Below are 16,742 nucleotides of genomic sequence, written 5' to 3' on the forward strand. Positions count from 1 at the left end.
GGCGGACCGCCGACCTAGTTGGTGAGATGCGACTTACTTTGCCAAATGGCCTTTCAGGCCAAAAATTGGGAAACTATAAATTTAAACAGAAGAAAAAGAAGTTTTCCAGTCTTCTTCCAGTTCCCAGAGTATTGATTCCACCGTTCTTATTTTTCTTTGAGTTTTTGAGACAAAATTTTGAGGAATTGCAATTGGGTTTTCGAATTAATTCAATTTGGAGCATTGTAGAAACTTGGAACTTTTACCCAACTCATGGTGAATATAGTTGGTAATTGATTTTCTCTTTTTATAATGTGTAGCTAAAACCCCAATTCTTGGGGTGTGATCATGTAATTATTGGCTTAATTAGCTTATGGGTATTGTTGTTTAATGATTTAATTGTTGTTTTAATGTGGGTTTGATCGATAGTTGAGTAGTAATTCATGAATTGTAGTTGCAAATATAATTTTAGCAGAGAGAGGTTCTAAAACCAAGGTTATCGATTAATGATTATAGCGTGTGGGTTATTATGGGTTAGCTCGAGAGAGTGAATCTTAACTCGCTCCTACCTATCTAGCTCGAGAGAGTAGATACATTAAGGTTTTGGGCTATTTTGTAGTGATAAGCTTGTCGAGGTTCGAGAGAACTCGCCTGAATCACAGTAGTTGTTCGAGAGAAAACTATTGCACTTATGGTCTAGCCTACCCACAGTGATTCAACAAACTATGAATAAACTTCAATTACCCATATAGCATAATTAGCCTATAATCGATCACATCCCGAGGACTCCTCTTAATATTGTTGAAACCCCTGTTTTCGTATTTGTTTTAGTTGTTAATTAACAAACCAATCCCCCCATCTGACATTTGTTGTCACCCCTTTCAATTTAACTACATGCTTACAATAATTTCTATTCCTACCACCAATTAGATTACATTTGTAACTTCGTAAAGGAATTCGAACTTGTACCGCTCCTTGTGGGTTCGACCCCAACTCTTCGTTGGGTTTTATACTAGATTATGATCGCCCACACCTAGTATTGGATGAGGTGTGGTTGATCGTTTATCACTCCCACTCGTGGCTATTTGATCATTTTGAGGTTGAAGACTTGGTGAGTCTTCATATTCCGAGGACCATGCCACTTTTACTATGCTTTTCTTATGTCTTTAGTTTTCAGACGTTGTATGTGTGTATGGATTACGTCCCAACCATGATGGATAAGATGGGTTTGTCAAGACTAGGATTAGACTTCTGCTTGTATATCAAATTATTATAATATGAAACTTTCTACCTTTACTTCTCGTATTTCTATTATGTTGTGTTGTATGTATGTCAAGTGGCTTGTGTAAGGCCTCTCGAGGTCTTATACGCCATGTCACCTCCAGGATGTACTTTGGCTCGTGATAATAGAGTAAATAATGGATTGTGATTGTAAAGAGCATCACACCTGAATTGCACAGGTGGATTTAGTGTGCTGCAAGAAAGGTCTTTGGTATCCATCAGGAAATTCTTGTATTTTGAATGAAAATGTGAACTGTGAGAAGGAAAGCATACAAACTTAACCATGACATAGCCAATTGAGTGCAATAGTAAGCACCAGAGTTTAGTTAGGTGGTTATGTGTTCTTTAAAAAAAACAAAATCCAGAACATATATGGAAAATGAGTTGTAAGGAAGTGTAAGATTTTGTAGGGGATGAACATGGAAATAGTTGATATAGCGGTAGGGTAATAATGTGGTCGAGAAGGATAAAGCAAAGGAAGATGTAAAAATAGAGAAGATTGAAGAGATTTGTAGACAACACTGTAAATAGTTGCCTTGTAATCTTGGTGGGATCAGCTACCTGACCGCCTTCTCTGAATAAATTTTCCAATGTCTGAATATGATTATCGAGATTATGCTTGGATGTTCTGAAGATTGAAATGAATACAACTATATTGATTGTACTCACGTGTGTCACGCTCATATATGTAAAAGAAATTCTATACTCTCAATTTGGAGTAATATTGTTTGTGTTGTTATATTATATGTTTGGTAATGGTTATTCAGTTGAGGATAGATTGAAAGGACTAGTGACATGTAAAAGTTGTTGTTTTGGTTTGTTTTTAGACGCCGAATTTTGTGTGAAGGAAAATAGGATATTTTGAAAGTTACAATCTTGACAAGTTCGGGAGAAATTTATGGAAACAGGAATTTGTGGTGGCGTTTCGCACAGTTTTGGAGATCAAACATAGAGGCGTTGTATGAAAGATGTTGGGGAAGATACAGGAAGAACAATTAATCAAGGTTACCATTGCGCTACAAATGTAAGACAATAGTTTGTCCTACCAGGGACAAGTAGAATCATCTCGGGCAATAACATCATTCAATGAAGAAAAAAGATCTGCCTATTTCCCAATATAACAAAATCTTCTCTTCTACTATCATGTAATTGTCCACAATGAACTGCTGCAACATTGTAACCTAGAAGATAATAATAGGGTGTGCAACTCTGCACTAAGTAGATAATAATAGGGTGTGCAACTCTGCACTAAGTCTTTGTTGTTCCTGAAGTATATAGTAGAACTAACCATTAACGTGTTAATGAATAATGACATCCAATAGAAGCTTAGTAGAACTAACCATTAACGTGTTAGTCTTCTCTTCTCTTCTATTTCATTTGTTTTCTTGTTATATTCCTTGTCCTTCTCCAATTAGTGACAACCTCAGCACTCACACGTTTTACAAACACCCCGCGTATACAGAGTATGCCAATCCTGAACAAAGTCACGCTAAGAATACGTAAACAGTACGATAAGTCACAATAATTATCAATTCAAAATAATTAAAAGATATATGAAAAATTTACGGTCAAAGATAGACTTGTTTAAACCTTGAAATCCAAAAAGTGCCACATAATTTGGACCGGAGAGAGTAAAATAAAAGAGAATTCTGACTTGTGATGGCGCCACGTACCTGGGATTCTCTTTTATATAAATATATATGATATATAAGATAAAGATAAAATAAGATTGTAATTTTTTTATTTTTTTTGAAGAGCTTAAATTAAAGGTTGTATTGCAAGAGAATGTTCATTTCATAATATTGCGAACCACTCTTAAATATTTTTCCGACAATGATGCGGAATCACACAAACACAAAAGTTTCATTGCATGCCTAATTCTTTGAAAACATTATGATCCTTTTTCTCTTTTATGACTTAAAATTCATAATTGCAAACATAGGTGGACTTCCTCTATTAGGCGACCTGCATTACAGGCGCCTTCATATATGATTGTTGATGTTATTGAAGAATTAGAATATCTACAATGTACAAAAAGATAAGTTCGCTATGGATAAGTTTATTGATGTCATTGATATTATTTTGTGGTGAGATTCATGTAGGGGCATACTTGGGCATAAATTGGGGGAGGATGGCAACACAAAAGTTTGTTCCATCAATGGTTGTGGATTTACTCTTACAAAATGGAATTCCAGAGTTGAGACTTTTTCAACCAAGCCTTCATGTTCTTGATGCTTTTGCTGAAACCAATATTGGTCTCATCATCACCTTACAAGAGAACTTTTTAAAAAATGCTATCGAGCAAAAACAAATTGACGACTATATTCATGACCGTGTCAAGGTTTATTCCGAAAAAGGAGTTAAATTCAGGTAGATGTGATGAATTTAATATTCAAAACAAGTAGATTATTATTATTATTGTTTCATTTCCAGATTTGAACTCCAAGTTATTGATTTGTAGGTATGTGTACGTGGGGAACGAACCCTTTACAAAATCATTTATATATGAAAAAACAATTTAATGGTACTATCCGTTACCTGAATATGACGAGAGTTGCCCTTGATAAATTCAACCTCCCAGATATCAAAGCAACAACTCCTCATTTCACGGACGTCTTAACAAATGTTAGCAAGCCATCAGAAGGTGATTTTCGAGAAGACATAAAGGGGAAAATGCTGGGATTTCTTGATAGCATTAACAGAACTGGTGCCCCTTTCGTTATCCATATGTTCCCAATCTATACGGTTTATAGATACGGATTTGATGTGGACTTTGCTTTCTTTGATAATAAATCCAAGTTCAAAATCGTAGATGGCAATAACACCTATACTAATCTCTTTACTTTCATATACGATACACTTGTTTCTGCTCTAGCAAAGGCAGGTTATGGTGATATGGAGATTGTTGTCGGACAAATTGGTTGGCCTACAGATGGATACGTGAGTGCAAGTGAACAAAATGCTGAAAGATTTCATCGCGGACTTCTTAAATATATTGCTAAGAAGGAGGGAACTCCACTACGCCCAAATAGAGATATAGATATGTATCTCCTTGGCTTAACAGATGAGAATATGGTTGTTACAGATTATGGACCTTATCAACGACATTGGGGTATCTATAAGCACGATGGTGTTCCCAAGTACAAAATTGATTTCACCCTGCAAGACCGAGATGTCAAGCCTTCCATTGCCAAAGGTACTACTTATGTTCAATTGTGTCATCATTCAACATGAATAATTTCCATATATTGACTTGTTAGCTATATATATATATATTGTATTGTAAAAAGGTACCGTGCGAATGCCAAACAGATGGTGTGTGTTTGATGGTAAAACGGATCACAATGAGACCCTAGTGTTGCGAGATTACGACTTTGCCTGTGAGAAATCAGACTGCACTGCATTTGGCTCTGGTGCAACGTGTGATCACCTCAGTTTCACAGAGAAGGTCTCTTATGCATATAATATGCTTTACCAAATGGGTAATCAAGATATGCGGAAATGCAAGTTATTAGGAGCAAAGATGACCACAAATAATCCTTCCACTCCAGACTGTGATTTCCCAATTGAGATCTTAACTGCAGAGGTGGTGGATGGTGGATCTGGATTAACCAAAAAATACTAACCAATATATACACATACATTGCTTATTTCCTTCTTAATTTGCTTTCATGTATGATGCACATTCTCCATGATTTTGAGTATGCTCTGTGAACTTTTGATAAATCTATAGAATCTCCAACCCTTATATTGGCCAAATTGTTGGTAAATCATGTGAGTCTCATTATTGCATAGTAAGAAGGTGGCCAGGAGGACCAAAAAGAAGAGAATCCTAGGTGGTTCAAACGGTTGTCAAGTGTCAAAAACATACATAAACAACCTTTCTTTATTTTGGTTTCACAACTAAACTATTGGGAGCGTAAGAAACACACCTCAAGTAACATGTGATGGTGTTTGTATTACACTCTCTCTTTTATTAAAAAAAATATCACATAGAAAACAATCCTACCGTGGCAAAAAGTTAAAAATTAAAATGAAGAACAAATCAAATTAACTTATATAAGAAGAAAATATAGAATAAAATGGAGAAGGATGTTGATAAATATTAAGAAGGAGGAGGAGGAGGAAGAAGGAGGAGGAGGAGAAGGAGAAGAAGATGGAGGAGGAGGAGAGGGTAAAAGAAAATATGCAATGGAGGTGAAGAATGGAATCTAACCGATAATTTACTATCAACTCATTCAGGTACGTCCATTATGCAAAACTGAGGAGCCTATATGTCTCCTAAAGCCTCTCGGACCAATTAAGAGGTCATCACTTGGGTGTCGAATTAATTTATTCATTCATCAAAAGCCTTACGTTAGCTATCCTATCTCTAGCTCAAGCTATTAGATGGAGGTTAATAGCTCCAAATCACTGTTAATAATCATTTTTCTAATCTTAACCTCTTTTGTCAAACAAGTCAAAATACAGACAAGTTCTTAATGTTTCCAACCATTAAAAAGCAATCTTTACAAAAGAACCATAATATGCAATGATCACCCCTCTGTGATAAGATTAATTTTAATGTAAATAATCTATTATCATCATCCCTACTTTAAGTTCCATAACCCTAGTTTTCAGTTAAGTTACTCATAACTAGTTATAAATAATAACTAGTAATATAATTTAAACTACTAAGGAACATTAATATAAAAGAAATTAAACAACACCTTTGATTAATGTAGCTCTTGCAAGAGAATCTTGTTCGCTCCACAATAATCGTCTAAGAAAAACTCTATTTAAACCCTAAAAACTAAGAACAATGAATCTTCCTATATGCTATGAGCAATCCCTATCTTTTATGACTAATTTGTAACCTCTACTTATAATGTCTAACTCTAAAAATGTCATCTTAATGACATAATTATAGCAATAGGATCAAAATCTTAATCCCGATTGAACTCTGCTTTGACTTGGTCAACTCTAGTATGGCAAATAGGGGGTTGCGCGCGGAGCGGGGTCCAATGCGTGGAAGGCTCCCTTGCATCGAGGAATCCTCTTTGTAGTCCTTTTGGCAACATTTTAGTTCGGGACACTCTACTTTGCATTTCAATCCATCTTTTGGGTCTTTTCTTGTTGTATTTGGCTTAAAATCAACCTAGTCATATCTATTAGCTCATCACAACAAATATACAATAAACACATAGATATTTATAAGATTATACTCAAAACTTAGCTAAATAATGGATAAAATATGATGATTGGATGTGTAAATACACCTCAGATCATCAATCCTAGTTGAGTCACCTTCAATTTTTTCTTAGTAATGGTTCCTTTCCGGGAGATTAGTTTGATGTTGAAATGGGCAATGGTTAGGTATAATCGAATCTAGAGTCATATTTTTCCTGATGATAGATTGGTAGGAGACTTTCTTAAGGGAATAGTTCATGTTTAGTTTAACTAGAATAAAGTAGGTTTGGCTTAAATGGTGGTAGATTGTTTGCTTATGGCATGAAACTTATTTTTGATGAAAAAATGGACCCTTTTGGAAAAGTTGTCTGAACTCCACCTGTATTTATTGACATATATCTCTCTTAATTTTGGTTAACATTGAAAATTACATGATGCGTAGAGTACTAGTTTGGGAGTTATAATGAAAGCTTAATAAGTCTGATGTCATTGTGTGTGTTAGGACTTAGTGTTGTCACTGTGTTATGCATGTAATCCAGAACTTGTCTGGTTAGTCATGTCACATGTGTGAGGATAGCTTAGTTATAGAGATGAACTTAGTCTTATTTTGTGAAATAAAAGTCAATATAACCTAAATAATGCTTCTAAATGTAAAATATTATTCTTAGTCTCCCATATTAAGCTTTTAAACTGTTTTGTTGGCTAATTGTAACTGCAGTATGAAGCCTAAAAAGCTTAAGTTGGGGAGTGTTGGATGAAAAGAAAGGAGAGAATAGATGGTTCAATCCTAAGTTGGGGGTGTGGAAACAATTATGTCATGATGTGGAAGAAAGAGAAAAAAAATAGAGAACAGTGAATTTGGAAAAAAGCCAAACACTACTACGAGCCCATTTGGAGTAGCTTTTTAAAAATAGTTTTAAAAAAGTTAAACTTGAGTAACTTTTAAATTAAAAATGATAAGAAGAGAAGTACCTACTTTTAGCTTTTGACTCTTTTTTTAAAGTTAATTTATACTTATTTAAAGTTATTTTTAACTTAGTCAAACACTTTCAAAAGCTAAAAATAACTTGAAAGTAGGTATGACGAACTTTTAAGCCAATCCAAACAGACTTGTAGTAACAAAGAATTATAATTTTATTGGCCATGAAGAGTTGTTTTAACATCAGAATTACAGAAATAGATTAAAGAGATAAGCAACTAATTAACTTCTCAAAAATGACAGGAATTTTGTTGCAGCACACTGGTATTTTGTACTGTAGTTAAGTTTAAAGATTTGATTAACCTCTAAAAGAAAAAAAATAATAGGAGCAATTACTGCAAAAAAAGAGATTAAAGAGGTCCATGAAACTGAGGAACTCCTTGACATGAGTGTACCGAAAAGTTTAAGCTCCAACTTTCTCAATGTTTTCTGAGATAGTTTTCATCCTTGGTCGAATATCTGGATCTGCCTCGGTGCATGCAAGAGCTACATGAAATACAGCTAGTACTTCCTTCTTAGCATGGACTTCTTGAAGCAACATTGGTTCTACCATATCCGACAGTGGATTTTGCTCCTCGAATCCCTTTCTTACCCATCTTACAAGATCTGGAACCTCCGTTGAAGTGGATGTTGTAGGAACTGAGAGGTCAGGAGACTTTCCAGTCAGCAGTTCAAGCAAGACCACCCCGAATGAGTACACATCCCATTTTTGGGTGGGTCTGTTACCAGTGATTCGAGCTTCTGGTGCTCGATAGTTATTGGGACGTTCTGGTTGAGCAGGCTTCAAGTAAGGAAGAGCTCCACCCATAAATCCACCAGAAGAGGAGGGGTTGTTTCCCGTGATATTGATTAATCGATTGAGGCCAAAATCAGATATATATGGCTGCAGTTCAGTATCAAGGAGAATATTGGAAGGTTTGACGTCTCCATGGACAAATTTCCTTGGGCTACACTCATGGAGATAGGCTAAACCTCGCGCTGTTCCCTTAGCAATTTTCAGTCTCGTTGACCATGTTAAACTAGGTGATGGTTGCCCATTTCTCCCTGTATAAAGGCAAACGAGATTGTCATCACAACATTTACCACAGTATGACGAAGAAGATACAAGTTAATAACTTTTCAGCTCAATAGGCAAATTGGTGTTCACACTAATTTGGCTAATCTCAATCAGCTAGAGCATGAAACTACTGTCACTACGTTAATACATACAGATCTAGCATGGCAAAACAATTTGGAAAAAGAGATGCTGAAAGAAAACACTCCTCAACTTCTTCAGAATGCAAAAGGTAAGTTACTGTACTGAAAAATTCCAGCTACATAATTTTAAAAACAGGTAAATTAAGAAACTGGGAACATCAGGTACCATACAACCAAAGGTCATCAAATATATTTGTCTCAGAAAGCAAGCAGTTACTCTTGGGTAACGAATGTGTTATAGATTCATAGTGACATGTATATGAGGCAGTGAAGTAGATATTCATAAATGTAAACAACGATTTGTATCAGGGCAAAAAATCTAGTTCTTTTTTAAAATGTAACATTCAAGCAGCTATACCAACAGCAACAGTGCAAAATTCAATTGCAGAACACTAATTTTTAAAAATTCGAAGTCTAGAATCCATCTCAAGGGAGTATAAGTCCCGCTCATGCTAGATGGTAGTTACCAGACCAGATACTGCAGATTCCAGTTTGCTTCAAAAAAGTAAACATCTGTAAAGTCAAACAGCACCAGGCGGAGCGATTCGCAAATTCTTGAATATTAGTATATGCAAATCAGGTAATACATCTCTAAAAGACATAATAAAACAATGTAATATCTAGACTCTTTTGAGAAACAGAATACGTAACTCCACAACCTAAGGAATTGACCTAGTACATGACATAATTCAGTTCTTGGCCCCTTGTACTTATTGGTTTGCTTCTAATTGATGATAAATCATTTTCCGCAAGGTTTATCGGGGCAGTCAATCATATGTCACACGAAAAAAGAGACTAAATTCTTCAAAACATGCCCAAATGCCCTTTCTACCAGGTTCGATATGATGTCAACATATGATTATTGCATCGGCAGTAAACCGTTAAAGTCTGCAAATTGACTTAAGCTGGATCATTATAAGTTAATATACTACGATGTGCTTTAACATCCATTGAAATGGATGGAAAATGTTAGGTTGTTGGTTTACCCTTTATGCAGATAACTTTTCATCTATGATACATAATAAAGACTATCCTATCAGCTGATACAATTAGGCAAAAATCTTACGCAAATTATCAAGTCGCAAACAAAACTCATCCTTCACTCAAGGATTGCAAGCACATGGGACACATTCAATATAAATTTATCACTAGATGGCATATAAATAATTGCTATTCAAAATCATCAAGGAACACACAACAACTAAAAGTCATTATTTTGTCATCGGGAATATATTAAACAGTTATACTAGTGAATAAATACTAGAATATCCCAAACTCCTAACTAACCTAATACCAAAAGTCTTGTACTGTATTTCCACTCCTCAAAAGAGTGATCATTAAGTAAAATACCAATCCAGCAAAAGAATTACACTTTACACATATCGATCTTGGAAAGTACGAAACATCCATCAGTGTATCATGCTACTAAATGATAAGAATATAGTATACCCCGATATCTAAAATATGAATGTGTTAATGATTCTTTCAACAGGTTATATCTACTAGACAAACAAAACTGAAGATGTTTTACTATAATGAAAAGCTCACCGTGAAGAGCAGAAGCCAAGTTGCCGTTGGAAATGAAATCACTAATGAGAAGTTTCTCATCAGGAGCCCAATAATAAGCTCTTAACTTCACAACATTAGGATGCTTAACCCTTCCGATTGCCTGAATCTCAGCGACAAACTCCTTATATCTCTGTTCCCCACCTTCCCCTAACCTCCTCACTGCCACTGGGATACCGTTCCCCAGCACAACCTTGTACACTATCCCCAACCCACTCTTTCCCAATACATAAGCAGAAGCCCTCAACAGCTCATCAAGCTCAAAGCTAAAACCTTTATCAATAGCCACAAGATCACCCTCCCCACCACTAACACCACCACCACTAGCCCCACCACCACCTCCCTTCTCAGACTCAACTTCCGAATCATTATTTGGAAATCCATTAATACATGGGAAATCACAAAGCATTCTCTTCTCATTTCCACCAAATTTCCCTTTTCCAGTACAGCTGCAACCACCAGAGTCTTTCTTTTTCCAATACAAGTAAATAATCACTAGTCCTATAAATGCCACTCCAAATGCATCAGCCAAACATATCAATATAATGAATCCAGGTTTTAGCCCCTTGCGCGAATTCGTTCCCTCGTTATCAGACGAACCCTGAACTTGTGTTGAATTGTTTGAACTATTTTTACAGTTTTTTTGTAAAGGAAATCCACATAACAAGGGATTATTCAAAAAAGCCGTCGGACCTTGATTAGCAAAAGAACCCGTCTGAGGAATTTCACCAGATAAATTATTATTCCTTAGATCAAAACTAACAGTTAAAGGTAAATCACCAACAGATTTGGGAATTCTTCCACTAAAATGATTAAAAGAAAGATTCAAAGTTCCAGATAGTGACTTCAATTCACCAATATCTTCAGGAATCGAACCATTGAACAAATTCGACGAAAGATCAAATTGTTCCAAATTCGCCAACTCCGGGAACACCCCCACCGGAATCTCACCGGAGAATTTATTCCGAGCTAGAATAAGCCTCTGTAACTGCCTACAATTACGTAGATCCTTAGAGAAAGTTCCAGAAAGTGAATTATCAGAAATATCCAAATTCTGCAAACGAGGAAGATTACAAACAGAAGGAGGAAGTATACCAGAGATATTATTATCATACAAATAAATACTATGAAGCGACGTCGCATTGAATAAAGGGTCAGGGATAGAACCGTAAATATTATTTCCATGAAGATTCAGTCGCCGGAGATAGAGTAACGTTCCCAGCTCAGACGGTAAGTATCCCCGGAGATTCTTACCGGAAAGAGTAATCCCAACGACACGTGGCTCTGAAGAACCAGAAATGTTAGCACATGAAATGCCAGTCCAAGTACAAGGAGTATCATCGTTTTCATTCCAATCGGAGAAAACTGTACCACCACCGCCATCATCCATGGCGGATTTTAGAGATAGAAGTGAAAGTCCGTCGGAAGTTAGACAAAATCCGGTATGAGAATTGAGTAAAAGAACAAAAAAAACGGATATCCTCCACATCATTTGTTGGGGATTTTTTTATTTTTGACAAAATTGAGATACAAATAAAAATAGTAGTAATGAACTTGTTATACAGAAATTTAACAAAGAAAAGAGGAGAAAGGGGAGTTGAGGTATTAAGTAGGAGAAAGAGACAATAGCAGGAAGAGTTTGATTACAAAGGGGTCCACTTCGCGCCTTTACTAACACTGAAGTATGTAGTACAATTAAAGCAAGTTCGATATTTTTAAAATGTGTTTCAAGTCAAATTGTGACCAGTAAAAATGATCTCAGAAAATATCTATTTGGCTTTGACTAATATTAAGGTGTCGTTTAATCATAAATATATTTGAGAAAAAATTGAAATTATTTTAAAAATTAATGTTTAACCATATAATTTGTCATTATTTGATACATATATTTGGCAAACATCCAAGTTCTAGAAAAAAACTAAAATTTAGGTCAAATTCTAGTATTTGAAATTTTTAAAATTATCTCAAACTTTTATATTGTATTTTAAATCATTCATTATGTACTAGTCTCAATTAATATATATTTACAATCAACTCCATTACAAAGAATAACTTGTTTTTAATGGATTATTATTTATCCTGAATCAGTGATACATTTGAGTATGCAATTATTGTACCATTCTTGTTCATGTTATTGTTGATTGTCATCAATTATGTTATAATATTTTTTTTTAACGAAACATGTTCTCTATAGACTTATAATACAAACTTATGTATAATTTTAATAATTTATTAAATCTATAGATATAAATTATATTTTATAGCCGCGTTATAGTATAAGTATATAGTCTTTTTACTATTGGCTATAAAAACATAAGTATATAGTCATTTCACCGTAAAAAACATATAAGTATACGATTCATTAGGCTCATAAGATTGCAAGTTCGAATTCTGTCTCCGCCTAATCGTTGGAACATTGTTCACCTGAATAGAAAGCCGGTCTCAATCCGTCTACAAAATGGGACTAGTGTTCAGTCTTGATTGGTTTATCACCTTACTATAATGACTATAAAATTTCCAGACAAATATTATTACTATAAAATGATTTGAGTATTGTATATAAGGTTATTTGCCCTTCAACTTTTAGCTTACTTAATTTTGCTTATGGTGAAAGTTACTTGTATTTACTTTAAAATGATTTAAGTGTAAAAAACTTTTAAATAATTAACGTGTAAAAGTATAACTTAATTTTGCGCAGCATAATCCTAAATTTATAAAGGAGACAGGATTAAAGAAGTTAAGTTTCTACGGTAAATTTAGTTATTTGTTTGAATTTTATTTTTTAATTATTTTTGATTTACAAAAATTTAAAAATCATAACAATTAGGTACTTTTTGAATTGTGATGGTGTTATTATTTTTATGGAGAGAATAGTACTTGCGTAGCTTTCACTTTCACTTTGAAAGAAACTTGAGTTACTTGACTTTTCCCACCAAAAAATGATGGTTATTAATTAAGTACTAAATAGTTTGTTGTCTGTATGTTCTGATTTTTTATATTTTGTACTTTTGTCCCATTGGTAATGTCATTTAACCAATTCAAGCTTTCTTTTCACCTAAGCATCCGTTAATGTTTTTTTGTTTGTTGTTTCAATTATCAATTCAAAGTCATAGTCGGGAGATTGTTTTATTCTTAATTAAAGATTTTGGGTTTGAGTTTTGTGTATGAAAAAAATTATGTTGGAAGAGTCACTCTTAAAATGGGTCATGCAGTGCATGATTCAGATTTAATCAAAGTTTCAATACAGCTATTAAACACCGAATAAAAACTCACAAAAATAATTATCAACTCAAATAACTAATGTGTTGATTATTTTGATGTAACTAGACAAAATTGGGATTCATATGTTATAAATGATCAAGTATATACTATATTTTATCTTCCTTGAATCTCACAAGTCATATGAGTGAGAGCATTATACAACAAATTTTACTATTTCCTCGTATTAGTTGATCACTTTCTATTTTAATAGAATTTATAAATAAGAAGATAATTTTATTAATTCATCCCTTGAAAAACTTCTTGGAATTTCACAAACAAATGTGAACACTTTCAAAAAAGAACTAATTGTAAAGGTAAGATAGAAAAAATTTAATTGTTATTTTCTTGATTTAGTAAGGTAAATAACTAATATGGGACAATTATTTTTAATATAATGATCAACTAATATGAAATAGAGGAAGTATTACTGAAAAATTGTCATTATTTAGATATTATTTTAATAATATTATGAATTTCTTACTTTATCGTTGTGATTTTCAACACCATTTTGAGATGTAAATAAAGAAATTGACATAATTATATTCATGCAAATACTTGGTTTGTGCATCGTTGGATGTTAGTTGATGGTTGGGTTAGTTTCTATATTCCATGGATAATAAATATTACTCTTATATGCACATGAATTTAGAAATTTTACGAGTGGTATTTAAAATTTGACTAATTTTTTATTTTTATTTTTATGGACCATGGATCAATGTATGATATGTGGATGGTGTCGAAAGGGAAATTTGATTTATTTAAGATTTTAAATTTGTGAGTCATTAGAAATACTATTTATAAGATTTTTGTAATGAAGAATAACTATAATTAAGTTAGCTTTAGCTTTTGATATTTTTCTCTTTAGTTTTCAAGATTTTGTGAAGAATGAAGAACGCATAATTTTTTCATCTTTTATTCAAAATAAGTTTTATGAATTCAATTAATTCTTGTTATCATTCTTGAATTATGTATAGTTAAATCATCTGCTGAGGTTGTAGACCCTATGAGAGTATAGAGTTCCACGATTTTTGTATGTTACATGATTTTCATAAATTAGAGTATCAAGTTATTTTTTGATTTTATTAATTGGTTGGTGATTGTAAGCATTAACTTACACCATAATATCTTTGTTTTGCTTGGGAAAGCAGATTAGAATTTGATTAAAAAAAAAAAAAAGTTTGTATGAACACAAGGTGCTAACCTTTGTTTAATAAATTCCCTTAGGGATAAGTTAAATTTACATGATATATAATTAGTCGTTTTTACCTAAATAACTTGTATAGATTTGAAAAAATTATATTGAGATAAATTATTCAAATCTTGAATAAGATTGAGCGATGATGTAGAGACTGTCTATAATTGCATTAAAACTGAGAACGTTGCATCCCATTGTGGGGACACAACCATAGTTCTTTTATCCTAAGTTTTAACTCAAGTTAGTACTTCATCTCAAGTCTTAGAATAAAATAAAACTTTTCTACTTTAACAGAATAAATTTAGACTGCCAATTAAATATTCATTTAATATGTAGTATCTCCCTATTCTCTGCGATATATTCAGTCCAACCTTATTTGGATTATTGTATTTGCATACGATAATATTACATCATCTTAATGTGTAATTTAAAGTGTATCACTTTGCAGCCTCTACCTTTGTCACATACAATATCCCTAGCAGTGAGAATGAGCTCTTACTCTCTTGATGATGTTGAACGAGTCCTCACAATTTTTGAGGCAGTGAAAAAAAATTAGAACCTCAATTAAAATTAAGTATGCACGATAAATAATAAAAGAATAAAACTATCCAAAATGTCACATAGTTTGTTGAAGATAAATACAAAATATTTTGTACTTATCCGCAAAACTATACTATACATGTCTCTTGTACCAACGAGTCCAAAGAATCGAGGACTTCCATATAAAATTATCACGATCCAAAAATCTACAAGGCGTGAGAGAACCTAGACCTAAACCAATAACGAATTTTACTCCAATTTAACAATTAATAAAAGGATACAAATGTAAGAAGGATAAATAAGTCACAACCAAGTGTCATACTCATAAAGTACAAAGAATATAACCAAAAACCTCCAAAACTTGAAAGTTAAAAGTACGAGAGTCTCTAAGATTTAATATACAAGTATGAATCTATCAATACATTATCAAAACAAAGTACATGAATAAATATAAATAAAAAAGCTATTGATATTGCAAATCATCCAGGAAGCTCACCATAATATCTCATCAATCCAGAAACACACTTAGACAGCTCTTTGAGCTTCGCTCATACGCGACTCTAAATCAACACCCAATAAACGGAGTAGTACATGTAGTATGAGTACAAAAATAATGTGTACTCAATAGGTATCATAGACTAACTCTCTTTGAAGTAGTAATGGAGTTTTAGTAGTTGAAAATTCAAGTGTTCGTATAACACAAGTATAGTTCATAAAATGAACAATTAATCAACAATTCAAGCAAATAGTTTCAAGTGCAAAGATAGAGCTTTCACGAAATACAACCACGAGATAGGTAACACGGTCCAACAATTCGAAAATGAGGAATTGAATATGATAGAATACAATGTGATATAATGTCATAACTACTCATAACATCATTCATTAACTAACTTCTCAAGGGTGTCCGAAAGTATATATAACCCATGAGGTACAACTGCATTGTACATGCACCACATGGAGAATCTTAATAGCTTTCCCTCTTTTTGAATCTTTGAGTGCTTCTAATCTATCAAAAAGCTTACCTTAGTACCTACATTGGTATATGAGTCCATCAACGCCCATCTTTCATATAAAAACACTAGTCCAAAAGTCAACCTCAAGCCCCTGAGGTTGAAGCTGAAATTTTCTTTTAAAATTGACTTATCTATAACCTAGGGATCTCAAATATCAAAATTCAATCTTAATTGACTTCCAAATTATCAATTTGCATTTCTTGACTCTAGATCTAAGATCCCCAAATTTCATAATCAAAACCCATGATTTAAGCTTAAAAACATGTGGGTAATCATGTTAATAATGCGATAAATCACTTATCAAAAGTTTTTAGTCATTTCTAGCACAATAATTCGAGCTATCCAAGCTCAAAAATCCTAAAAATAGGGAAATAACTGAATTTTTTAAATTTTGCTAACTTTATACCTAAAGCATAATATAGCGCGGTTGTGGCGCAATGTGGTCGCAATGCTATGAAGCAATTGTGCAAAACATGGAACCTAACCTTCAGTTTGCAATCACGCACCATCAACACGATAGTACCAAGTCCCCTAAAAACACGCTACGAACCCCTTGGAA

The 16,742-nt window shown here is 33.5% G+C and overlaps 1 protein-coding gene and 1 pseudogene across 1 annotated transcript; one reads left to right on the top strand and one right to left on the bottom strand.

Moving 5' to 3' along the window:
* Positions 1 to 3,271: 3,271 nt before the first annotated feature.
* Positions 3,272 to 4,885, top strand: LOC125869378 (glucan endo-1,3-beta-glucosidase 8-like; annotated as a pseudogene).
* Positions 4,886 to 7,545: 2,660 nt separating this feature from the next.
* LOC125866837 (receptor protein kinase-like protein ZAR1) lies at positions 7,546 to 11,735 on the bottom strand. The gene is made up of 2 exons (XM_049547203.1): positions 10,154 to 11,735; positions 7,546 to 8,452 (listed from the first exon to the last, which is right to left on the bottom strand). The coding sequence occupies exons 1-2, from the start codon at positions 11,661 to 11,663 to the stop codon at positions 7,812 to 7,814; spliced, it is 2,151 nt and encodes a 716-aa protein (XP_049403160.1). The 5' UTR covers positions 11,664 to 11,735; the 3' UTR covers positions 7,546 to 7,811.
* Between the last annotated feature and the right edge of the window lie 5,007 nt (positions 11,736 to 16,742).

Source organism: Solanum stenotomum, chromosome 6 (genome assembly GCF_019186545.1).
Source record: "Solanum stenotomum isolate F172 chromosome 6, ASM1918654v1, whole genome shotgun sequence".
Taxonomy (NCBI): domain Eukaryota; kingdom Viridiplantae; phylum Streptophyta; class Magnoliopsida; order Solanales; family Solanaceae; genus Solanum; species Solanum stenotomum.